Raw genomic sequence first — 26,810 nt, 5'->3', positions numbered from 1 at the left:
AGGAAAGGGGCTTCCCCTCTGCCCAGCACCCACCCATCCAATCTCCTCCCCTTCCCCTTCCCCTCCTCCCTTCCTCCTCCCCTCCCTGCCCTTCCCCCAGGTCAGTTTCATCTATCCTAAGCATGACTGCACAGGAGTAAATCCCACTGAACTCAAAAAGCATGCAAATGATGAAACCTGCCCTCCCCTCCTCCTCCCTCCTATCCCCTCCCTCTTGCCCCTTCCCTCCCCCTTCCTTCACTCCTCCTTTCTCCTCCCCTCCCCTCCCCTCTCCCCTTCCAATGCCCTGCTTCCCCCTCCCCCCTCCCCTCCGCCCTGCAATCAGCCCAAATAACAGAAACAAGACATGCGCTGTGCTGATCATGTTTTAGCAGGGAGGAAGCAATAATATTAAGCGGTTGATATACTTCAGATAGTCACTATAAATATGTTGCTTTACTTTGCAATTTTAGTGAAGTTTCCTATAGGAAATCATTTTCTTTTGCTTCTGTTTCTGTGAAGTACAGCAACACTTTCCAACACTAAAAACCCCCTCCAAAAACAATTGTGGAATAATGGCACTGACTATTCTGCAGAATAGTTTCCAACGGGCATGAGGAGTGTCTCAGGTTGCACCAGATAAAACAGTGGGAGGTGAAATATATTCTAGCAAAATTCTAGGTGTGCTCTATGTTTTTAATTGACCATGCCCACCTTTCCGTAAGCTGAAAACATGCATATTGGGCAGGCCAAGTTTGTTTTTTCCAACAGCTAGAGTCATTGCTTAAGTAGCAACATATGGTAATCAGTCTGATTTTACATCAAACTGCAGTTTCAGATTCAATTGTTACTGTGCCCAAAATAGAAATAGAGCTTAACCTCCGTTTTGAAACACAAAAGGCTGTCTTCACTATCATATGACATTGACCAATGAAAAGGCTTTGAAATTAATTAAAAAAACTGACACAGATTTCTAGGATGAATAATGAGAGAAATATAATTTTATAGGTTAGATTCTCTGTAGAAACATTGGTAACACAGAAAAGCAAAGTAAGAAGAATACCAACAAACATACAAAAATGTAATTCTCCATCTTTGGAGGTGGCAGGTGTTGCCACCACTCACCATATGCTCAGAGGCACATTACCAAATTCTTCCAAGCTACACAACAAGTGGATTGTACTGTGAAAGACGAACCCAAATTGTGTTTGCATTTTGACAAATTTGTAGGGCAATACAGTATCTCAAAGAGGAGGTCAGGTCTCCTGCTCCCCTGGTGCATTCACTATAGCTGCACAATTTCTCTGCTTTTTAAAGTTTGATAGAAATATCTGTGGGCTATAGGTACATTCTTAAACTGCAAGGTTTTTTTGCCTATTAGTTAATTTAATATTATGAGAGCAAAGAGGAAAGGACACTTTCTTCCAATTTACAAGGGTACCCTATTGCAGTGTTTTACAGATTATTGGTGCAAGATACCAAACTCATAGCCTAGTCAGGAATTAATGGGGACCAACTATAATGAAACAATATCTGTGATCAAAAGTAACAGTTACATCGAATCACTTACCATTTTGATTTAGATCTGGCTGGAGGTCTGCAAGAAGAGCCTCCTTCTTCTGCAACTCATCATGGACTTCACTCAACTTCTCCCTGTAAGATTCAGGTCAGAGGTCAGCTCACATTAGTATTTCATATTCTCATGAACCAAAAATAACAGAATGAAGTCACTTTATAGTAGAACTTTATTATATTTAAAAAGATGAACCGAAAGCAAGACTCACTAACAAATCAGTGGTAAGGCAAATTATCCCAAATCATATACATTTTCAGAGCAGACACTGAAGATACTCAATGTTTTTTCTAAGCAGGGAGGCTTCTATGACAAATATTTTAGGCCTTGTCCACACAGAAAACTGCAAAACGTTAATGAAAGAGGTGAGGATGAAAAAATAATGTTGCTGGTATATCCAAAGTTGATTTGGGACAACTACTACACTTCTGGGTGACTACAGAATATTTCAGATATGATGCTGGGTTATGGGCAGATGCAGGGAAACACATGTAACTGAATGAAATCATCAATGGGGCAGAAGTGGCCTGCTATATGCAGGCAACCTCCTGGCAGTAGCATTGTTGTGCTTAATGGGCTAGTGTGGAGGTGGGGCAGGGCAGCAGCGAGGTCTGGACAGTGTGGTCACACTGGCAAAGCTCATCTGGAACTCGTGTCCATCCTGACCTCACTCTTGCCCTGCCCCCCTCCCTGTCATGGTAAGCAGGAGTGACACAGCAGCTGGCATGCCAGCTCTGTGGTACCACCCTGCTGGCTACTCCTGCAATGGGAATTGAGTTGTCTGCTTGCATCAAGAATGTAGAGAAATGCAAGGAGAGTTGATTGGGGTTGGAAGAACCTCTCTACTGTTGATGACACCATTATTTCCTCTCCTTTCACATTAGAATGGCAAGGCACAGAAGACATGAGGCAATTTGTTTTCCAAAATACATATAGACATAAGAATCTCCCTCTTTTTTTGTTCTCTCTCTCTCTCACACACACACACACACACAGACACACACAGTATGCTAAAATAGACATTAATATTGTAACTTACATCTGAGCTGCTATCTTCTGCTTCCATTTGCTGGACTATAAAAATAAGTAAAACTGGTAAGAAGCTAATATCAGTCACATATACGTTGGTATTTAATTTCCAACGGTTCTAGATGCTGAAGATGAAGCATATGAAATATTACTGAATACTAGTTTAGTACTTAATGTTCACTTCCAATAGTGTAAGGTTGAGAGACCTCTCTGCACATATGACTTAGGCAAGAGAAGCTGTACACAAAATGTTTTATATTTTCTCTCACATTTATTCTCTTCATTACTCTGGAGAAATAAGCATTGACTTGAATTTGAGCTTCACATGCAAATCAATCTTGTATCAAGTTCACCACCCCAACTCCCTTTTTCAAAACATTTTTCTAATAATTCCAAAATGAATGCTTTTTTGTTGATAGCCAAGTGTCATGTTTTTGCTTCTACATTTTCCAGGGCAAAAGGCACATTTTAAATGAAAACCAAGTCTTTGGTAACAAAATCATATCTCTAAGAAAAGAAACAGTAAGTAGTTCCACTATGAAAAATATCACTCTAATACCTACCCCTTCCCCTTCTGTCCTGGATTCTTGCTCCTGCAAGGTCTTCTGGAGGTCCTCAATCTGCTGCTGCAGCTCTCCATTACGCTCCTTGCTCAGCCTATTGGGAAGCATTTTTTTTTAAAAAAAATTACACGTTCATCTAACATTTAATCCAAGTGATAGTCAGCCGGATTCAAGTATAAGAAAGTCAACTGTTCTTGCAGATTGACAGTTGCTTTCTTGATCTTCTTTATTTTGTGTTTTTTTGCACTGTTTCTCAGTATTTATCATCTACTGCTTGTACTCTACATGCTTTAGAACCCATTGTATTGTAGGTTTCCAAAGATATTGGTCAATAAATTTTATGTTAAGTGGGGTGGGTGGGTAGAGATCACCTGTTTTCAGTCTCTAATTCATTTATTGTCCGATGCTTTTGTTCTAGTTTCTCCTGAAGCTCTACAATCCGTTCATTTTCTGATCCCTCTTGCTGCAAGTGGAGCATCTTGTTTTCATGCTGTAGCCGAATGAACATTTCTCTGAGGTTCAAACACAAATTTTGTAAACAAAAATGCTTTGCAAAACGTGTGACATATATCAGTAATATTTTCCCACAAAAGATATGGAACGCGACATTTAATGTTACAATGTACAATTATCAAGTATCCTTGTAGAAATGGACAGATAATATTATTTCAGTTTCACTCCAACACAAAGGCCTTGAACCAGAAAACCAAAGTTGCAATCCTATACATTTACTTAGGAGTAAGTCCCACTGAGGTCAATGAAAAATCCAGAAAATGAATACTAAGATACATAATTTTAAAATTATCTTTAGAACATTTGCTTTTTCCATTTATGGGACGTCTTTTTTAATTATTCGATCACAGCATATTCATACCCACATCCTCCAAATATTCTAGGTTCATTTCTTACCTGTATTCCACTGGCAGAATTTCGGCAGCAAGATTTTCATGACTTTTCACTGCAGATGCATCTGAAAATGTGAAAAGAAGAATAAAGCTATGTACAGTTTAGGCAATAAAATTATTTTACAGAAATAAAACAAATGTACCTGTTTGGTTCAGGTGATCCTGCTGCATTTGTGAACACCTAAGCTCTTCATTTGTCTCTTTCAGTGCATCACGCTGAACTATCAATCGCTGAAAATAAAATCATGTTTAAAGATAGTAAATGTAAGCCATTTCTTCTTTGTGAATGTGAGCTTTGCTTCCCTCCAGCAAATGTCACTCCAGCGTAACTCTAGGTCATGGATGGTAACCTGTAGTCCTTGGCTTAATTTCCTATGGTGTTTGGTCTAATTTCATACCCCATGGAATGATATGGAGGTAACTACCAACAACTGCCAGCCTGAGATACAAAACACCTTACATGCACACAGTTTTCTTCATTTCTTTTTGCTGAAGCTCCTTGCACTGTAATGAGAACCACTCCATAGAAACCCTCCAACCTTCAGAGTAGGTTTTCAGATGTTTGAGGGGTCATAGTGGACAAGAAGGCCTAAAAACCTTGAGGGTTGCTGCTGGATCCCAGCCAATGCGGATTAAGACAATGTTATAAGCATTTTGTTCTATAAATTGGAGCCTACAGCCAGTGTGGTGTAGTGGTTAAGGTGTTGGACTATGACTAGGGTTCAAATCCCCACATAGCCATGAAGGTCACTGGGTGACCTTGGGCCAGTCACTGCCTCTCAGCCTCATGAATACCCTATTCATAGGGTCGCCATAAGTCGGAATCGACTTGAAGGCAGTACATTTTTTACATAGCAGGTAAAAAGGCGGCAACATTTAGGACCACTTTTAGTAGATTGGCCTAAATATAAACATTGACTTTTTCTGGCTAAACTGCTGTTAAAACAACAGACTGATGTTTAAGAGCTCATAAATCAATATACAATCTGCTTCAAGCAAAGTAAGTATTTGCTGGATTTAGCAACCTTCATTTTAATGCTATTAAAGAACTACTTAAAATTACAGCAGTGCAACCTCCTGCTTTGCAATCTCTTCAGTTAATTCCCTTCAGACTCAGAGGCTTACATTCCTTAGCAATTGTGGAAAATGGTCCATTAACATGGCATCCTCCTATCTTGCATCCCAAGTATTTTGAGAAAAAAATACTAATAGATTTCTATTACACTCTTAGAAGCTGTACCTCTTTCTCTTTGATTAATGCTTCATGCTTCTCTTCAAGTCTCTTCTGTTCAAACGCCAGTGTGTCAGCTCTTTTGGATTCTTCAGAGAGTTTGTTATGAAGTTCTTGGACCTTGTTTGAAAAGGCAAACACGTGGCCTTGTTAAAGGGCTTCAAAACATGTGTATTTAAAACTAGTTCTTGCGGTAGGAGCGGGGAAGAGAATATCACCACCAGAATTCCATTGTCTTTTAACAAGAATGTCTTCATGAGTTTTAAATAGCAGCTTTGTACTCACCTTCAGCAACCTTTTGAATGCTATGTTTTTAATCTAATAATTAGTTTATGGCCAATACTTAACTATTCTTTAAAAAATTTCAGATGACCCTTCAACATCAGGTCACCAGATTCAGCTGGTATAGTTTGAATAGTGTAGTGGAACACTCTACAAAACAACAACAACAATACATTAATTTCCATGGAATTAACCCTGATCCAGCTGCTGGCCGTAGATATGAAAACTTCAGTGTGCACAATGAGCTCGCTCACATATAGGGGTTGCCTCATTCACTTTAACATAACACTCGACAGCGCCTATCTGCGGTGGAGTATACTTCTAGGATACAAAAGAAAAGAGGCCCAGCAACAATGTATTTGGATGTGAATTTACCTCATGGAAACTACTTCCCTGTGTTGCCCCTTTAAGGATATGAGATTAAATTTTGGACCTACTGTGCACTAACAAGTATGCCATTTGGCAGAAATAACATGTCATACAAATGTGTGGCAGGAATGGAAGCAGCCTCAAATTCAGGGTTGGGCATGAGGGAGGCTAAAGTGTGTACGTTTGAATCAACTCTGATCCAAAACACCCCAATTTTTGAGAACCAAAATAATAAGGAAAAACACAAGTACAAACAATATGCGAAGCAGAGCTTATTTCTTACCTGCCTTTTGTAAGTTTCTAGCTGTGCACGGGCTGCGTTGGCTTTCTTTAGCTCTTCTTCCAGGCTAACGGTATTATGCATATACATCATGTTTGTTTCCTGAAGAGATTTCACCTGTCTGCGAAAGTCATTCAGATCTTCCAGTTTTTTACGATAAACCTCAACAGTCGATTCCAGCTTGTTTGTCTTGTCAGCAACTGTCCTGTAGTGGCACAGCATGGATTGGTTGGGGGCCTATTACTCAGAAACCAAATGAACATCAGACAAAGGAAGTTCTCTGTCCAGAATCATGGCTCTAACTGCTTTCAGCTTGGAGAGGAAGAGACTTTGAGTCCCCCTTTCCAAAACAGTCACTGAGAGAGGGATTTCCTCTGCATCTCCGTCTCTCTCTCGTGCACACACACATACTTTATGGGGTCCCCACATACTTTTACTGCATCAGGATATAAGAAGCCTTGACAGCTAAGGCCTTAATGCAATACGGAAATGGAATTAGTAGGCATATCTAACCTACTAAAGAAAAAAATCAGTACTCCTAATGCACGGTATAACACTAAACAATGCACCTTTACTTTGAGTGGAGTTCCATATGTTTGTGTGATATTGCTTTAATAGCATATATGGTAATGGGTGTCCTATTATTTTAGGTTGTCAGTTACATGCACGAAAACATACCAATAAAAATCCATGACACTACCTCTGATTTCTTGGGACATTTTGCATTTTTAGTAGTAGTAGGACATCAAGTATTACTTTAGAACAGTTTTGTCAGTTTCAGTGACACAAAGACTTATACCTTTCAGCTCATGTGCTTTATTACAGTATTGGTCTCTACTCATCCCTCCAGGATTTTAAACATTTGCTCATTTACATAGGATTGATTATTGAGAAACAGGGTATTCTATGTTTTGTAAGAAATTCCAAGCTTTAAAACTGTAGAATTGCCACAGCCTTCAGTAGGAGTAGGAACTTGGTTCGTGTCATACCTAAGAACATCAATTTCATCTTTTAGAGCCCTAGATTCTTCTGCTAGAGAGGTCAATTCATCATTTCGATGTTGAAGTTCAACCAGTTGTTTTTCAAGTTCTTCACAGTGAACACGATAATCATCTTTTGCAGTTTCAAGCCTTTACATAAACAAAATGAGATTAATGAAAATGGTTTCTTATTATTCACTCCTTTCAATGCTAGTCTTGTGTATGCTTTTACAGTTTGCCACATTTAATTTACATGTGCAGTGGTAGCACAAGAATATCCAAGACCACTTTAGCACAAAAAGGATATTTGCACAATTCCTTACATGCATGAATACAAAGGACAAGTTAAATGTAGAGACTGGCTGCTCTGTCTGAATAACTACATTTTAAAAATGTTCTCTTGCATCATGCTGGTTTCTAGTCTGTTCATAATCAATTTTTAAGATAATGGATAAAGAGAAAGTCATTAAAGAGTCTCTCAACATTATCGAACATGAGAAGCATATGGCAATGAATGTAGCAAACAAATGTAGCAAACAAATGTAGCAAACTAAGCCTCATTTTGCAAATCTAAAGAAATTATTGTTATTTAAATGTTTATATCATGTTTCCAATAGTACACAAGGCCACATGCAAACTAAAGCCATTAAGATCTAAAATAAAAGCAAGCAAGAAGAAACAATTACAATAATTAAAAGCAGCAGAATTATAGTAGAGAGAGCCACAACAGGAGGAAAAATGTTCCTTTGCCAACAGCCTGGTAGAAAATGAAGATTTTACACAACACAACTAAAGGAAAGAAAAGGAAAGAGAAAGAACAACACAGTAATCTTGCAAGCTCTTCTAGGGATTGCATATCAAGGTTTAGGTAGAAACCACTGAACCGGGTTATTATGAATCCCTAAAGTGTGAACTGCACTTAGGTACAGAATCCTAAAGTCAGTGCAGCTACACCAAAATTGATGCAATGCCTTTGCTTTACTTCTACAAAGAACCACCTGGTTGTAGGTTCGGAACTGTTTTCAAGGGCAACACCACAGACTGCATTTTAATAGTCCATTTAAGAGTTTACTGGGATTAATGGGGCTATTAAATGATAATAATCCATACCTGAAATTTTCTTCTTGTAGTTGTTCTAGTTGCACCTGTGCATTGAAATACTTCTTTGCAACTGCAGTATTTGTATCATCAAGAGAACCATCCAACTGGTCCAATCTGTCATTCATGATCTCATTTTCAGACATCAAACTACTCTTTTCTTCTTGAAGGGCGGCCACCTATAGATGCAGAACCCACTTCAAGATTCTAGCTTTATTAAGGCACCTGCTAAAAATATATAACTACTTAACTACTGATTTTGGAGAATTTATCCAGAGAAGTAGATGACTGACACCAGCCAAAATGTGTTTCATAGACAATGCGTAGTTTAGGGGGGGGGGAGATTTTTTCAGTGGTTGCTTTTGCTAAAGTTCAAGAATCCTTGTTATCTTATATTAAATGACAACATGCTTGTGTTTATGTACATAATCAAATTATTTAGAACCAGGCCACACTGATTTTATTTCTGTGGATTTGTTTTCAAGTGTGTGCTGAGGACTTCAGGCTAATGATGATCTTCAAGTCATAAGGCAGCTTTTCCTGCCTCCCTCTTAATCAGACAGTCTGTAGTAAAACCTTTCATGAGACAAAAAGCCTCATCACTCATGCAGAAACTTCCATGTGCCTACTTGTGCTTATGAGTGGCAGTTCTACTGCCTTATATGGCTTGAGTTCTTGGGTTATTGTTTGCAGATCCAAACATGGAACTGCCAAGTGGCTATTTTCTTTTCCCCTTGCCACTCTTTAGATCCAGCCCAGAGACACCTTCACCTCTATTATATGCAAGTTCTATCAGCTATGCTAGCAAAATAGATCCTGTATGGAAAGGGGCACTGCACGTCTGCGTATTAAATGCTGGGGTAACCATCAAGGTGAGGCTTTCACCACCACACCCTGCTTTTAAACGTTGAACTAGATGGACTCTGATCTGATCCAATAAAACAGTTTTGTCTCATCTTGCATAAGAATGTAAGAATTGCCTTGCTGGATCAGGTCAGAGTCCATCTAGATAAAGTTTCCAGGTCACTACAGAAACAGAAATAAAACACAATGGGAAAGTCATAGGGAGAAAAATATTCCCCAGTTTGTAAACTGAAAACACAAAAGCAGCATGGTACTAATGCTCAGTAATAAACGGTTATGGCAAAAAGGAATTCCAGGAGCCATAAGCCAGGAGCATTACAAATTCTAGACTGCATAATATATAAGAACATGCATTTTGCAATTATTTCTGAAAATGTGACTAGCTAAGAAATGGGAACACAACAGTAAGTATATTAACAGTCATAAAGGAGCCACAGATTAAAAGAACAAAGCCCTTAAGCTTTTTCTAGTGAAAGCCACTGTGTTAATTTTAAAATATCAAACATCAGAGCAAGTCACATGTTAGTTCATTGGTACTTAGAATGCATTGTGCTCTTTGGGTTACTTTTCCCTGAAACAAAAAGAAACCTACCTTTCTTAAATTCTTGTAAAGTATCATGGGAGACTGAGACCTTATAAGTGAATTTATTAACAATTAGTTTAAGCAAGAAGCATCATTTTTCTTGATTTTCAAATAAACATATATTCAGTATATCATTGTGGCATTAATGAGTTGAGTCAGGCTAGCCAAAAGATGTTTTACATTTCTTAGACTGGAGACAAGCAAGGTCAGGGTCAGGATACATTCAAGACTATTATTTAGATTTCTATTCTACACTTTCCTAAAAACCTAAGGTGGACTATTCAGGCTTGGTGGTTTTCCTTCTTTAAACACTCAGTTGATACCCTTATTTCTCCTACATCAGAGAGGAAGGAACTTGTAGCCCAATGCTATGCATGTTTGTGCAGAAGAAAGTCTTACTGAATCAGCGGGACTAATTCCCAAGTAAATGTGAATTGCAATCCCAGTCATTTGTTCCCTTTGCCAATCTAAAGAACAGGAAGCCTGTTCCTTTTGTGATGTTGGGCCAGCTAGCCTTTGTGGCCAGAATTCGGGCAGAAATAGCACCTTACAAAAGCATCTAGTGCTTATAATGCAAATTTTTAAAGTTTTAAGTCTGCCTTTCAGAGAAGCACTTCAAGCAGCTTACACTAAATTCCTAATTAAAAATGCAATCAAACAACACTATTAATCATAAAACAAGACAGAATCAAATAGCAGTATTACACGGTAAATAAGGCACATCAAACAATAGTAGTGAGGAGTACATCTGGACATGTCTGGTTATCAGACACCATCAGAAACCTAATGGAATTAATAGCTCTTCACAATTCTCCTAAAACAATGGAGAGAATCTCTAAGCAGAGCATTATATAACCCCAGAGTACTCCTACAACTGATAGTCATGTGAACCACTGTACCACCAGATCAAAACATGAGAGAATAGTCCTTCTGCTGGCATAAAGTCAGATTGTGGCCATCTACCAGACCCCAGAACTGCAGCTACATGGAATGCTGCCCCATTACATATATTATCCAAAGCTTCAAGAATTCAAGCAGAACCTGATGTACAATCTTTTTCTGTAGAAGCAAAGATATGGCATTGCATGATGAACAGCACATTTCCTCCCTCATAAAAACAGTAGAACAAAAGCATACACACAGTGTGAACACTGGGAGCAGGGTGGTGGTGGTGGACAGAAATATGATCTCGGCAATTTAAGGATTTTACAAGATTAATCAGTTTATTAAAAGCACTTGGGAGCAAAATAGGTGCTTACCTGTAGGTCTAGTTCTTGACATCTTTGCTTCAGTTCTTCTTTTTCTGCTAGCACTTCATTAAGTTCTTCTGATGCTCTTTTCAGCTTTAAAATGTTGAAGAGTTTTTGTTTTCAATTATTTAGCAACATATATTTCTTGACTATATACCCAGCAGCTCTCCTATTGTGGAAACTATAGCCAGGCCTCATATATATATATATATATCTATACTGGGTAAATAGAAAGCAAATCTAAGGAAATGTGACTCCCTCCCTTCTAGATTTGGTTCTACACATATACAGTAATCAAATCTATCTCCTCTGAAGGTATTAGCCTGAATTTCACCTATCCTCAAAATCTGGTGTTTTCAGTTATGCTACAAATGCAGTATTAATACACAGGCCTTCAAGCTGTGAGAAATCTGAGAAAGGGCCATGCCTCCCTGATTGACCATGGTTCTGGGCAATTCCTGTTGCAGAACTGAAAGACCATTTCCTTCAGTTACCGCTTCATTGTGTGGATCCGAGGCCAGCCAGAAATGCCTGGGTGCACACAATGATAAATTCACTTACTAGAAACATTATGTATCGTAATTACCTGTTGTTCCAGATCACCAGGCAAGTCGCTTACAAAGCCCGTTATTTCTTTGCTCATTAGCTGCAACATTTAAAAAATAGAACATAATTATTTATGTTTTAAACTGTTTGTCTAAAACCTTGAATATAGCTAAGAGTGTCCAGCAAAGAAGTCTTTCTGGGTTTCTAGGCTAGAATCAGTTCCAGTTAGTGTTCTGAAAACAGTATTTTAAATCTTCTCAGATAAAAATGACCCTTTTGCTATTGATCATAGATGATAAACTATATTCTGACCTACGGCACTTGAACACAGGAAAGAAAATTAGTCATCAATAATTTCTACTTGACTTGTAGCATTCTTAAGTCTCTGAGATGCCAAACTGGCACAAGCAATCTGAATCAGTCCAGTACAAGGATCAAATTGTAATTAACACTTTGAGAGATTTTTATTAAAATCAAAACATATGGCATATACTACCATATTTAGAAATGTATTATGTTTAAAAATTGCAATACTCACAAAAACTGGATACATTTATGCATATATGTACTCCTTTTAAACCATATCAATCAAAATAGCACCTATACACAACCACAAAATATATGTTTTGTCTTCTTCTTTACCTCTTGAATAGCAGCCATGACAACGTGCTGGACAGACTCCTCTAGTGTCATTATGACTTGTATATGTTCTACAAGGGAAAATTTAGAAAAGTCAGCTTTTTTATAATGATATATCCTAAAGATCCTGAAAAAGGAAATTATACATTTCACATGGATGGAGATCTCTGCTCTGTGATTAATTTTGGAAACCTTACCTCTGGCCAAATATTAACATGTTTTGTAGTATTAATTATGGAAAATACTGTGACAGTCTAAATGTTATTACTAATATTTTCTCCAGACTCCAGTTCTTTAATTATAGCCCTATTAATCCCCTCTAAAATGCAGAGATACGAATCCCAGAACATGTAGCTGAGGGCTGGGTTAAGCTATATGGCATTCAAAGTTCTTCAGTCATCAGAATTTCCTGCCATTCTATTTCAGGGTCAAATGATGAAACAGATTAACAAGTTGTGAAGTTATTTACAGCCTTGGTCCTAAACTCATTTACTTGTACGTTACTCAAACATCAAAGAACAACTCCAAGCCTTTCAACAAGCCTTTTAAGTTGAGACCTATCCCAGTCTGCATCTGTCTTAGAATTGCTTTTAATATCTTTTCTTTAATAATATGTTTTAACCCTTTTTTTAAAAAAAGATGTTTTTAAAGCTTTTTAAAAAAATGTTTTTATCATTGTTTTGTTTTAATGAATTTTAAGGTCTTTTTATGATGTTTTAAAGTGCTTTTAGCTTTTCTGTTTGCTGCCCTGGGCTCCTGCTGGGAGGAAGGGTGGGATATAAATCAAATAATAAATAAATAAGTAAATGCATTTTTGATTGCAACCCTTGAACAGCAAGAAGGTTCTTCCTGGGTCAGTAAGAAATTTGAAAACAAAGGTTAACAGCATTATATATATATTTTTAGTCTCACACTTAATTATATTATTTAAATGGTTATTTATTTAAAAATAGCATCCATTCTGTTAACCAAAAGTTTTAAAACATGCTTGAGAACTCAGATGCAGAGTCTTTTCAGCTTTTGAACAATGAAAAACTTTTAAACCAAGTTTTGCTGCTTAATGTATGATATTTCATATGGGACAGAGGCAGTAAACACTTTCAGTTTCATCCTTGCAAGCTAGTCTACACTTTTCCACAGGTAGCCTGCCATCACTTTGGGCTTTACTGCCATCTAGCGTCCGAAGGCAAGAATGCACTAGAGTTAAAACCTGGGCCTCAGGCCCTTCCCACTCCAGTCTTCATTCTTGCCTTCGTCCGAGGCAGTTGGACTTCTGGACAGAGCGTAGCTAAGTTTCTATTTCTTGTTGTATTTGGCTTTTTCCTTGTTTCCCCCTCCCCTCCTCCTTGGTGTTTGGAGTGTGTGGGATTTTTTCTGTATTCTGTTTTCTCCCATTTTTTCTTTTTCGGGACCTTTTTTCTTTCTTACATTTTTTCTTGTATTTTTTCTTCTATTTTCTCTGGTGTTTTTTCCCCCTCCTTTTTGGTGATTGGGGTTATTTGGGGGCACGCTGCTGAAGCCTTTTAAGCAGCGGCTGCTAATTCTCCGTTGTTTGGGGGACCCGCGGCAGCAGCTTCCCCCCCCCTCCGCTTGTTCTTGGCGCAGGGTAGCTTGGCTCTTTCTCCGTTTGGCTCTTTCTCCGGCCTAGTTCTCGGAGGCGGTGGCGATTTTTGCCCCCCCTTCGCTGCCTTTTTTCCTCTGTCAACATCTTTATTCGTGGAGGCCTTTTTTCGGCCCTAAAAGACAGTGGCTCCTCCCGGCTGCCCCTTAAACCCTGCAGAGGCTCTTTTTAGGCTGCCTGATCTCCTGGCCGCCATTTTTATTTTAGTTTCGCTTTTGTAGGTTTTGTTTCTGATGTTTTCCTAGTTTTGCAGCCTGTGAGGCCTGCTTAGCCTGAGCAAGCTGTGTTTAAATGATACCACACCTTCCCCATTGTGTGTGTGTATCTACTTATGTGCACCATATTCTGAGACAAGCCCCTTTTTTCTGGTGGTGATCTAGTTTCTTCAGTGCACATTGGCGGTACCGCACCTTCCCCATTGTGTGCGTATATCTAGCCCTGGCCACGCTGCGCTTTAAAAGCAGTTTTTTCCTGGCAGTGTACTGTAGCGTTCTCGCACCTTCCTCATAGTGTGCGTGTACCTAGCTGGTGGCCAATATTGCATCTTGACTTCCCTTTCTGGAGTCCTGATTGCTTAGTGTGGCATCAATACTTGCATTGTGGGTGTGTACCCATTTATTTTTGGATGCCATAGTGAACTTAGTCAATTTTCTCTTGGCATCTTGCCTCCCAGTGTGCATCCTGCTCCTTACCATCTTACAGCACAGAACTGGCACTGCACCTTCCCCATTGTGTGCGTGATCCAGACCCTGATATGGCAGATCAGAATCCAGAGGTGGTACAAACTTCAGGGGCAAGTCATCAGGGCATTGCCCCACCTCCACATAAACCATCTAAACATAAGCACACTAAAGCCTTAGCCAAGACTAAACACCTGTCTGCCCACGGTGCGCACAAGAGGGCACGATATGTCTCAGCCCCGATCCTGGAGAAGCCTGCACAAGAAGCCGTACCTGCTCTCTTCCAGGCTCCTTCTGGGTCATCAGACGATGAATTTGAAGGCTTCCCCAGCCAAACTCCTCGCCACTCCGATATCTCCCTTACTTCTCTGACTCCATCAGTGCAACCTCACCTGCCTACACAGGAGCATTCTGTACCTGCTGCTCCCCCTTCAGGGCTTCAGTTGACTCCAGAATTCCTGCTACAGCTGCGAGAGGTGCTCGGGTGCCTCTCTCAACCTCAACCTCAAGCACAGCTATCCTCTCAGCCTGGAGTCTCGCGGCAGTCCAGTTCTGCACGACAACCTGGCTGTCATGATGATGCCCCTCTACCCTTGCCTAATCCATTCAATGTTTCCAGGGGCAGATTTGGCGGGGAGCCTTCACGGATGGACGACTACTTAAACTTCTTGCAGGCCGACCCTGTCAAATGGAGCAGGGAATCTGATCTGGATGAGGACTACTCTTATCGCCTCTTTGACCCAGCTGATTACACACCTCTTTCCCACAGAGTAATGGACACTCTTAGCATTCAACCAGCACAAACGCAACCTACTGCCCCTCCTGTGAGGGGTGCCAGAGTTCTCAAGTCCCCCAGAACAGTGGATCATTTTATCCCTGTGCCAGATCCCATTAACAAGCTGGCCAGAGAAGAATGGGCCCGTCCTCTGCGCCCGCGTCGCTTCTCTCCGTTGGCCAACAAGCTGTATACCCTGGCCCCGGAATTCATGTCATTCCTGAACGTCCCTGGGGTGGACCAACCAATCTCCAATCTAGTTTCTCGGTCTCTCCTCCCGAAAGAGGGAGACTCACAGTTCAAGGATCCCTCTGAGAGGCGGCTGGACTTTGTTCTACAAAAGAACCACGAGGCATCTGCTCATTCCATCCGGGCCTCTGCTGCCGCCTCCATCTTCTCACGGGCCTCCATGATGTGGCTCGATGACCTTTTGGATGACCCTAATCCGGATCCAGCCATGTTACGAAAGGGCCTACTCAAATTACACAAGGCAGCTGCCTTTGTGGCTGACGCCACGCTGGACGTGACCCATCAAGAAGCACGGGCCCTTGCTGCTGAAATTGTAGCTCGTCATACCCTATGGCTCCGACATTGGGACGCTGACACTACCGCCAGAACTAACTTGTCTATGGCTCCATACTCAGGCTCTATGCTCTTTGGTGAGGATGCTCTTAAAGCTGTCCTGGTTGACCCCAAGGACAATCATAAGCCTACGTTAGCCACAGCCAGAAGAGACAACCGCAGACCATTTCGACTGTTTACTCCTTACTGCTCCTTCCAGCCCTTTCGGGGGGCGTGAGCTGGCGGGAAAGGACTGGACGCCAGGTCTACAGATTTCTGCTCCTCCAGAGCACCCTGGCCCAGACAACGCTTCCAGCTCAGAGCCCAATACCAAGGCAGGCAAGCCCCTTCGGCCTCTTATGGCAGAGGAACCCGTCAGCGCAGGCAGTTCTGACGCCATACCCATCGGAGGCAGACTCTCCTTCTACTCAAGCTCCTGGCTCACTCTGACACACATCTCTTGGGTCAGGGTCATCTTCACCCAGGGGTACAACATAGAATTTTGGCGGAACCCCCCGGACAGATTTTGCCTCTCCCCCATCTCCAAAACACGCAGGACGGTTATGCAGGATTCCCTATGTCATCTACTAGACATAGCCGCTATAGAGCCAGTACCTCCATCCGAAAGGCTGCAAGGCGTCTACTCTTTTCTCTTCGCGGTTCCCAAGCGAGACTCTTCATGGAGGGTGGTCTTAGACCTCAAGTTTGTCAACCGCTTTGTCAAGTACCACCGCTTCAAGATGGAGTCACTGGCGTCAATCGTGGAAGCTCTGCAACAAGGGGATTTCCTCTCATCCATCGACTTGAAGGACGCTTATTTACACATACCAATTTGCCCAGATCACAGACGATTCCTGAGATTCTCACTGGGCCAGCACCACTTCCAATACCGTGCCATGCCATTCGGCCTCTCCTCGGCTCCTCGAGTCTTTACCAAAGTGATGGCCACCATGGTGGCTTTTCTTCGTCTACAAGGGGTTCATATTTACCCCTATCTGGACGACCTGCTCCTTCGAGCGTGCTCCCAGGACTTAGCCAGCAGACAACTCCAGTTCACCCTAGAGGCCCTAAACTCTCTCGGCTGGCTGGTCAACATCGAGAAGAGTCATCTGCAGCCAACCCAGCACCTCCAGCAACTGGGGGCCATACTGGACACGTCTCTAGCAATGCTTTTTCTGTCCCCAGACCATATTGCCTCCATCACAGCCACGGCAGCCTTATTGATACATCGCTCCAGGGCAGATGTCATGTTCCTGGCGCAGCTTCTTGGGTCAATGATGTCCACAATTCACATCGTCCCGTGGGCTCGACATCACATGAGACCTCTACAATGGGCCCTCCTACCCTTTCAGGCGGACCTTGCCAAGTCCAACCATCACGTGATTCTGCTGGACCCATCGCTGAGGGACTCATTCCGCTGGTGGGCAACGACGGCACACCTCAGCAAGGGTATGCCATTTCGGGAGCCTATCGGGGACATAATCACCACAGATGCCAGTCTGGCGGGCTGGGGAGCCCACTGCAACTCCAGTTTTGTCCAGGGTGTGTGGTCCACAGCAGACCTAAGTCACAACATAAACTGGCTGGAGCTCAGGGCTGCTCACCTGGCCCTTCGACACTTCCAGCCACTGTTTTCTCTGCAACACGTGCTCATCCATACGGACAATGTCTGCGTGAAATCTCATCTCAACAGACGGGGGTACCAGGTCCAGGGCTCTTCAGGCAGAGGCGACCTGAATCTTCGACTGGGCCAAGAACCATCTACTGTCCTTACGGGCGGAACATCTCAGCGGAGTTCTGAACGTGACCGCTGATTGGCTCAGCAGGCAGCAGGTCAGCCCGGGAGAATGTAAGCTTCATCCGGCAGTGTTCCACCTTCTCCAGCTCCGGTTTGGCACCCTCTCGGTGGACCTCTTCGCCTCCAGCCACAACTGCCAGCTGCCTCGCTACTTCTCGAGGTACCTACAGCCGACGGCGGAAGCAGTGGATGCACTGATAGCACCTTGGTCAGGCGGGCTACTATATGCCTTTCCTCCGATATCCCTCCTGGGCAGGACATTGACAAAACTCCGGCACGAAGGGGCTCGGATTCTCCTGATAGCACCGTACTGGCCTTGCCGACCTTGGTTCTTGGACCTTCTCTCAATGTCAGTTGTGGATCCCTGGACCCTTCCTGTCAGGCCGGATGTCCTTGCTCAGGGACCAATTTGGCACCCAGATCCAACCTGGTTGAGTCTGACAGCCTGGCTTTTGAACAGACGCAGCTGAATACGGCCGGACTTTCTCAGGGGGTGATCGATGCTATCCTAGCATCGAGAACGACCGTCAACAACTCGTATTTACCAGAGTACTTGGCGTGCTTTTTCCAACTGGTGCACCTCCAAGGGTTTTCCAGCATCTCAAGCCACTGTACAGCATGTTCTACAGTTCCTATACAGAGGTCTGACATTGGGACTGCGACCAAACACTCTGCGTCACCATGCCTCCACCATCTCTTCAATCCTGTCCGTTTCTTCGTCGGCCGCCCCCTTAGGCACTCACCCGCTCATCAAACGCTTAAGAGGGGCCGCCCACCTCTCTCCAGCTGTGCGCCACCACTTTCCCTCCTGGAGTCTCTCCAAAGTCCTGCAAGCCTTACAGCGCCCTCCGTTTGAACCTCTTGCCTCAGTACCTCTCAGACTGTTGTCCTTCAAAGTCCTTTTCCTCGTTGCTATTACTTCTGCGAGGCGGATTTCGGAGCTACAAACCTTATCATCGGCACATCACCTCTGCATCTTTCATAAGGATTCAGTGGTTCTGAGGCCGGACCCATCCTTCTGTCCCAAGGTCCACTCAGTATTCCACTGTAGCCAGGCCACTGTGCTTCCGTCATTCTGCCCAAGGCCGGTCCATCCCCTTGAAAAGGCCTGGCATTCGCTGGATGTTAGGAGAGCCCTCAAAATTTACCTCTCTCGTACCCACGACATCAGGCAGAAGAATCCTTATTTGTCTCCTTTCACCCTAAGGTCTCCAAATCCACTTTGTCCTGTTGGCTACGGGCCTGCATCGCCCTGGCGTATCAGTCCCTTAACTTACCTGTGCCGTCTAACATCACGGCTCATTCCACCAGATCAGTGGCCGCTTCGGCGGCATTTGTAACTAATGCACCTCTTGCAGACATATGTACAGCTGTGGTATGGGCTACCCCTAACTCCTTTGTGAAGCATTGTAAGATTGATCGCTATGCTTCTGCTGACGCCTCCTTCGGGAGACGTGTCCTCCAACATGTCCTTTCTGAATCATAAGCTATTTGTAGTCCCTCCCTATTAGGGGGCTGTGTTGGTACATCCCAAAGTGATGGCAGGCTACCTGTGGAAAATGGTCCATTGGACTCACCTGAAGGGTGATTTTCACAGGTATGCCTGCCATCATGTCCCTCCCTTGTGGGGGATTTCTGGATGACTTGTTCCATTTTTTATAGTCTATCTGCTGTATATTTTGTGCTCTGCCCTGTCTTTCTTCGGTTAAAACCTGTATTATTAGGTTACAATTTCTATGGTTTTCCCTGTTTCTACACTTCTTCTACCTGTTTTCCTTGCTGCTGGGGCCTTTGGCCTTTTGTTCCTTTCAGATATGCCACTTCGAACTCGTGCAAATGAAGACTGGAGTGGGAAGGGCCTGAGGCCCAGGTTTTAACTCGAGTGCATTCTTGCCTTCGGACGCTAGATGGCAGTAAAGCCCAAAGTGATGGCAGGCGTACCTGTGAAAATCACCCTTCAGGTGAGTCCAATGGACCATTCTCTGTGCAAGCTAGCAGTCACTATGATCTATAAAACTCAGCAGAGAGTGGCTGATTCACAGGAAAGCATTTACCTTGCTTCTTTTCACAGTTGACTGCACAGCCTAAAATGAGCTGCAGTAACCTGCCCAGTTCTACTGGATCAGAATGTTCAGATATCCGGTTCAAATCAGGAAGGAGATCTTCTGAAATCTGCTGACCCAAAAACTGTAGAATTGAAACCAAAGGAAATCTGGCGTTATAATTTCATAACGACAGGAAGGCAGACATTTGTCAGATTATTGGTAAGAAGACAGAAGTTAAAATATTCTAGCTCTTTTTAGAGTAAGAGACACTGTTTTTGGTCCTGCACACATTACATAAATTTTAGAGGATCTGCTGCAATTCATTACTAATAAAGTTCACAATAATATTAGAATAATTCAAATCTAGAATAAAATTACAACAAAACACACACAAAACAAGTTGGAGAGTAACCCATATTTGTCACCAGGTGATAACTAAGGGTGAGCTGGGAGGTGAGAAAGCAATTGAGGCCAACCCTCAAGAGATACCAGCAACTAACATGTCCCTGAACCAATGACATCATGTCAAGCTTGATGCTGTACACTCTGTTGAAGATGCAGCAGTGCACGTGTTGCTGTGGGCTAGCAACCATTATAGAATATTGATCAGAGACTATTTTCCCCATCAGAGTTCCACAAGTGTTTCAGAAAAAGTGTCAGAATTTCAAGAATTTCACTTTGTCCAATTTTTTTCTCTCTTCCAGTTTAACTGTATAGTTTTTTTATTCAATTCTGGAAAGTCATCCAAGCTCCCAGGCATATAACACCAATAGAGATAAAAAGGCTGATAGTCCATTTACGGCTTTTCCTGTTGACTGCTGACTGATGCCTCTAATACTAGGATGAGGCAAGTGTGTGGGAATTTAGAGATGGACAGACTGATAACTGAAAAAAATTCCCAGGGTACTGTGTCATGTTCCCTGTCATTTGTTCTTCAGTTTTTCTTATAAACGTGTGTGTTATGATCCCTAAAGTGCCAGTCCTTGGACTTGGTCCCTCACCTTTCAATTTCTGCATGGGGCAAGTACAAGGCTTATTTTGGCTTGGGACTTGGTGAGGATTCTTCATTCTTTTCCAGTTTTGGATACTTACATTTTACAGGATGTTTAGACTTACATGACTGTATCATTACACAACAGTATGCTTTAAAGCTTGAATAATGCTAATAAATGTTTAATTGAACAGGCTTTGTGTAACAGTCTGACATATTCCATTATATTGCCTTACTTTGGGTGCTTAACTGTTTACTGGCTAGAGCCAGGAATGTATGTTACCTATGTAACTAAGAATTAATTGTGTATGAAATAAACATTATTAGTTATTCTGCTATGAAGATCATTATTTTGCTGATATATCCCTAGTCCTAAGAGAATCTTTGGTGGGATTTTCCTCTTTTGATCTGCCCCTGTAGATATCTCCAATGCTCAGAGACACTGCACACTTAGCTTAGCACAGCACTTGACAAGTGGAGCTCTGCAGGACCACAAGGTTAAAAGGGAACTCATGTGAACCCTCGATTCTGTACATTCACAAGAATGAGGTAGTCCAGACTATTCCAGTGTGAAGAGGAGTGGATGTAGGAGATCCATGAAATAAAGGGCTGCAAAAGAGAAGAGGCAAAGCAGCAGTGACTTCTGCATGTAGCTTTTAGCTTAGGGGCTTACTTATCTTTATAAAGATTTTATATATCTGCAGTAGCATCTAAACACTGTGATACCCACATTTGTGTAGTGCATATCCTGCAACATAATAAATAAGCACTAAAAAAATCCCATACTTTCCTTTTCAGATGACGGAGTTCAGGGTATCTTCAAGTTAGTCAGAGAACATGCAAGAAACTCCACCCAGACAGGTTTTGCATGGATTATTTTTACATAAACAATGAAGAATAGTCTATGAGAAGATTTTATCAAGACACTATGAAACAAATTGAGATTAAGGCTTTGACTATAGTGAAAAAATACTACTATAATAGATGCCTGCTTTTACATACCTCATGATAATAATCCATAATTCCTTGAAGAACCTTCTTCAAATTGCTAGCCTAAGAATGTTTAATATAAAATATTTTGTGAGTGAGAGTTCACTTTCTAGAGATTTTCTTATATTTCACATTTGACATTACATTTCTTGGGGACAATCTTTACTGAACAAATATGACATACAGGAACATCATCATCATCATCTTATCTTATTTTTTGCCTTTCCCCTTCACCTTGCAGTCAATGCAATGCAGTCAATGGGCCACTTGGGGGCCCATTGGGAGGGCAAGCTGGGGGAATGTGGAGGCTTAAGTTCCTGCAGATTCTTGGCCCCTTTTGGGATTTCTATGCCCTCAGAGTTTTCAGTGAGTTTTCTGGTCAATAGTGTGTCTCCTCTATTGGCACATCAGCGCCAATGCTGCTTCCAGTGGCCCCTCAGTTGACTAAATGTGGCTGCAGGACTTCTTCCCAAGTGAGAATTCTTAAATCTTTCATTTAAGAGAGTTGTTGCAAGTTACTATAAATTCAGGCACACTCTTAAGTGTACAGATCATATGACTGTAAGTTGGAACCCTACTCACATCTGAAATATGAAAACATTAATAGTAGGTTACATTACATTACAGTATTAATTACTATGAGTCAACAGTGTCAATACTCTCCTTACCCCCTCCATCTGCAGTAAGGGAGCATGGAAATGATATTGAAAGGTTAATTAGCATTTATAGGGCATTTTTAAAAAATACTAAAAGAAAATCACATTTGTCATACAATTGATTTAAGCTTAAAAGAATTTTTGGATGTCTTTGCTTCACTGCAACAACAGAAGTCTGCAATTTTTTTTCAGTTGTCCCCTACGAACTGCTGTCAGTGCTACCACACCAAAGAGAGAATGCCATGGCATAAAAAACAAACAGGAAAGCTGATCTACAGACAAAAGAAATTCAGCCTGATACTTTTGTACATCAACAGTTGTTATAAAATTATATTCTCTAAAGCAATCTGGGACATCCCCCAAGGGAATTTTATACAGAAGAACACAAAGCAGAAACTAGCTTTTGATCGAGACTTCAACTTGCTAGACTAAGTGGCCTTAAAAAGCATAACATGCATTTATTTGTTTGTAGAGTTTTAACTTTGAAAATGCTTGTGTGTGCCTATAAGATATAATATTCCAATTACCTTTATTCTCCAGTTGTCACCAATATCTTCTTTAATACGGCTTAGCCAAGCTTTGTCAAACCAGGCAACATCACTAAAATAAAATTAATCTATTTTTATTAAATATTACAAAAGATATTGAAGTTCACAACTGAGTTACAATTACAATGTATGTAGGAAAAGATGGCTGGTAAGGCAAAGTAGCATAGAGATTTACAACTATAACTGTACACAATTAAGGTTCCCAACTAAGTTTAAATCCCCCCACCCCCAGTCTTTTGTCTCACACTATGTTTAAAACATTTATTTGTAAGATCAACAGAAGTCAGGTACAATATAAACTAAAAAGGGTAGAGTGGTTATGAAGTGAAAACAGCCCAGAGAGCCAGTCCATGTCATCATCTGATATATCAACCCCAGTGGTGGGAGAAGAACCCAGGCAGGCTAATACAAGGAAAGAGTATGATTCATTATACTAGTATAATTTTACACATTGGATCTGCAACAAAATGCTGTAGTGTAAAAGGGGGGGAAAGGAAAAACAAACAGCTTATATACAAGAAAACAAAAATAATTCAAACAAAAATACTTTAAATTAACTTACATTTCATGAAGTACTTGAGCCATGGCAACACCATTAGTTAAGTCCTGAACTTCTCTGCAGGATTCAGCAGTATTAAATGTCTGTAACTGGAGGGAAGCAACAACAAATATAACTCTATCTCAGTTTGGGACAAAGAAAATGTATTTATTTCTGAGCATTTTTAGCCCACCCATCTTCCACAAATCTCAGGGAAGGTTACAAAATATTAAAATAACAATAATATATCCACATTAAATAAATATAGCAGACAAAAATGCAGAGTTAAAGTTACCAATATAAAACCTGGCAGCAAACTAATACCCCCAAAATGCCTGGGCAAGAACACAGGTCTTAGCCAGGCCCCAAAATGAACAAGTCTCGGCCCCTGGCATACTTCCAAGGTGTACATTCCTTAACTGAGTTGCCACCACAGAAAAGGCCCTAGTCCATGTCATCATCTGATATATCACCCCCAGTGGTGGGAGACCCAGGCAGGCTAATACAAGGAAAGATGTTCTTTCAGATAACTGGCCCCAAGTCATTTAGTGCTTTATATGTTAATACCAGCACCTTAAATTTAGCCTTGGAAATGAATAGGCAACCAATGAAAATATTTTAGGATCTGCATGATTTAATCCTTGCTGGCTGCCCTGGTCAACAACAGCTAACTGCATCCTGCACTAATTAAAGTTTCTGGACTGTCTTTAAGGGCAGCCCCATGTAGAGAACATTATAATAATCCAAAATAATTCCATCAGTTTGGCATATACGGTATGTGTATAAATAAGAAAGCAATCTGACTACCTACATATCACAGGAGTCTGAATGGTGGGCTTAACAAGGTGGTAGCTTGGAACCAATTTTTATTCAACCCAACCAAGAATCTCTATATTAATTCACTAATAGGCAAAAAACCTTGTGGTTTAAGAACATACCTATAGCCCACAGCTATTCTATCAAACTTTTCAAAGCAGGGAAATTGGGCAGCTATAGTGAATGCACCAGGGGAGCAGGAGACCTGAACTCCTCTCTGAGATATTGTACTGCCCTACAAATTGGTCAAAATGCAAACACCATTTGGGTTGGTCTTTCACAGGCCAATCCACTTCCTGTGTAGCTTGGAAGAATTTGGTAACATATCCCTGTGAGCATATGGGGAGTGGTGGCAACACTTGCCATCTCCAAAGATAGAGAATTATATTTTTGTATGTTTGTTGGTGTTCTTCTTACTTTGCTTCTTTCCTGTGTTATTAATGTTTCTACAGAGAATTTACACTAGAAAATTTTATTTCCCTCATTATTCATCCCAGAAATCTGTGTCAAATTTATTTTTATTAATTTCAAAGCCTTTTTATTGGTCAGTGTCATATGATGGGGAAGACAGCCTTTTGTGTTTCAAATTGGAGGTTATGTTCTATTTCTATTTTGGGTGCATTAACAGTGGAATTTGGACCTGCAGTTTGATGAAAAATCAGACTGATTCCAGTATGTTGCTACTTCAGCAATGACTCTAGCTGTTGGAAAAAAGAGGATGCATATTTTCAGCCTGCTATGTTTAAACCACTTCATTTAAGGCAAGGTGGGCACAGTCAATTAAAAACACAGAGCACACCTAGCATTTTGCTAGAATTTTTTCACCTCCCACTGTTTTATCTTGTGCAAATTGAGACACTTCTGAGGTCCACTGGAGACTATTCTGCAGAAGTCAGTGCCATTATTCCACAATTATGTTTGGAGTTTTTTTAGTATAAATTTTGCAAAGAGTTGCTGTACTTCACATATTCACAGAAATAGAAACAAAAGAAAATGATTTCCTGTAGGAAACGTCACTAAATTGCAAAGGAAATCAGACATATTCAAAGTGACCATCTGAACTATATCAACTGTCTTAATAATGTTGCTTCCTCCCTGCTAAAACAAGATAAGCACAGCACATGACTTCTTTCTATTATTTGGGCTGATTGCAGGTGTTGCGACCACTCCCCATATGCTCACAGGGACATGTTACCAAATTCTTCCAAGCTACACAGGGAGTGGATTGGACTGTGAAAGACCAGCCCAAATGGTGTTTGCATTTTGACCAATTTGTAGGGCAGTACAATATCCCAGAGACGAGGTCAGGTCTCCTGCTCCCCTGGTGCATTCAATATAGCTGTCCAATTTCCCTGCTTTGAAAAGTTTGAAAGAATAGCCGTGGGCAATAGGTATGTTCTTAAACCGCAAGGTTTTTTGCCTATTAGTGATTTCCCTGCTTTTTAATCTGGGAGGTAAGAAATGGGATCCTGTCCAAGTTTGCTGAGAATGGATGGATCATTTGCATGCTTATTAAGTTCAATGGGATTTACTCCCCTGCAATCATGCTTAGGATAGGTGAAACTGACCATAGAGGATGGGGAGGGGATGAGGAGGAGGAGGGAGGGGAGGAAATGCAGAGGGGAGGACTGGGAGGGGAGGAGGCAGGATGGAGAGGGGAGGAGAAGGACAGGTTTGATCATTTGCATGTTTATTAAATTCAGTACGATTTACTCCCCTGCAATCATGCTTAGGATAGGTAAAAATGACTGGGGGAGGGAGGGAGGGCTGGAGTGGGCAGGGGAGGAGGAGAGGAGAGGAGAGGAGAGGGAAAAAGCAGGTCTGATCATTTGCATGCTTATTTTCAATGGGATTTACTCCTATGCAATCTTGGTTAGGATAGCAAACACTGACCATGGGGGAGGAGGAGTGGGAGTGGGAAAGAGTGTATTGGAGGGGGGCAAAGGAAGGTGGGGAGAGCAGGTTTGATCATTTGCATGCTTATAGAGTTCAATGGTATTTACTTCCGTGCAATCATGTTTAAGATAGGTAAAACTGACCATGGGGAGGAGGATGGGGAGGAAGGGGAAGGGGAAAGAGGGGATTGGAAGGGGATGGGGAGTGAGGGGCAAAGGAAGGGGGAGGGAAGGGGTAAGAGGAGGGGACAGGAGGAAAGAGAAGGGAGGGTGGGTTTGATCTTTTGCATATTCTTTGAGTTCAGTGGGATTTATTTCTATGCAATCATGTTTGAAAATGAAAATGGACTGCCTTCAAGTCAATCCCCACCTATTGCAACCCTTTGAATAGGGTTTTCATGGTAAACGGTATTCAGAGGTGATTTCATCATTGCCTTCCTCTGAGGCTAAGAGGCAGTGACTGGCCCAAGGTCACCCAGTCAGCTTCATGGCTGTGTGGGGATTCGAACCCTGGTCTCCCAGGTCGTAATCCAACACTGACCCAGGGAATGGGCAGGGAGTGGGAGGGGAGGAGATTGGGTGGGTGGGCACTGGGCAGAAGGGAAGCCCCTTTCCTTTCCAAAAGGAAAACATTGTGAACAGTATCATTCTTTTTCAGGCTTTCCCCCACCTTTTTATTCTACAGCAGACACATGTAGCCTCCCACCCAAATTTAAACCAAAGCT

General features: G+C 41.7%; 1 protein-coding gene across 2 annotated transcripts in view; it reads right to left on the bottom strand.

Annotated features, from left to right (window-relative positions):
- The window catches only part of LOC133387755 (protein Hook homolog 1-like), a 44,717-nt gene that overhangs the window by 8,197 nt on the left and 9,710 nt on the right, over positions 1–26,810 (bottom strand). The window contains exons 2-18 of one of the 2 annotated variants that reach the window (XM_061633200.1): positions 23,399–23,484; positions 22,816–22,888; positions 21,645–21,695; positions 19,661–19,793; positions 12,175–12,242; positions 11,573–11,632; positions 10,996–11,079; positions 8,302–8,468; positions 7,201–7,341; positions 6,215–6,416; positions 5,290–5,400; positions 4,193–4,280; positions 4,054–4,114; positions 3,516–3,656; positions 3,145–3,238; positions 2,592–2,626; positions 1,550–1,632 (exon numbers count right to left, since the gene is read on the bottom strand). In XM_061633200.1, the coding sequence (XP_061489184.1) occupies positions 1,550–1,632; positions 2,592–2,626; positions 3,145–3,238; positions 3,516–3,656; positions 4,054–4,114; positions 4,193–4,280; positions 5,290–5,400; positions 6,215–6,416; positions 7,201–7,341; positions 8,302–8,468; positions 10,996–11,079; positions 11,573–11,632; positions 12,175–12,242; positions 19,661–19,793; positions 21,645–21,695; positions 22,816–22,888; positions 23,399–23,484 (1,678 nt within the window). Of the gene's footprint in view, positions 1–1,549; positions 1,633–2,591; positions 2,627–3,144; positions 3,239–3,515; positions 3,657–4,053; positions 4,115–4,192; positions 4,281–5,289; positions 5,401–6,214; positions 6,417–7,200; positions 7,342–8,301; positions 8,469–10,995; positions 11,080–11,572; positions 11,633–12,174; positions 12,243–19,660; positions 21,252–21,644; positions 21,696–22,815; positions 22,889–23,398; positions 23,485–26,810 lie in introns of those variants that run through there. The other variant, XM_061633201.1, reaches the window with a different exon arrangement.

Source organism: Rhineura floridana, chromosome 6, assembly GCF_030035675.1.
Source record: "Rhineura floridana isolate rRhiFlo1 chromosome 6, rRhiFlo1.hap2, whole genome shotgun sequence".
Classification (NCBI taxonomy): domain Eukaryota; kingdom Metazoa; phylum Chordata; class Lepidosauria; order Squamata; family Rhineuridae; genus Rhineura; species Rhineura floridana.
This window is presented reverse-complemented; position numbering and strand designations above follow the sequence as displayed.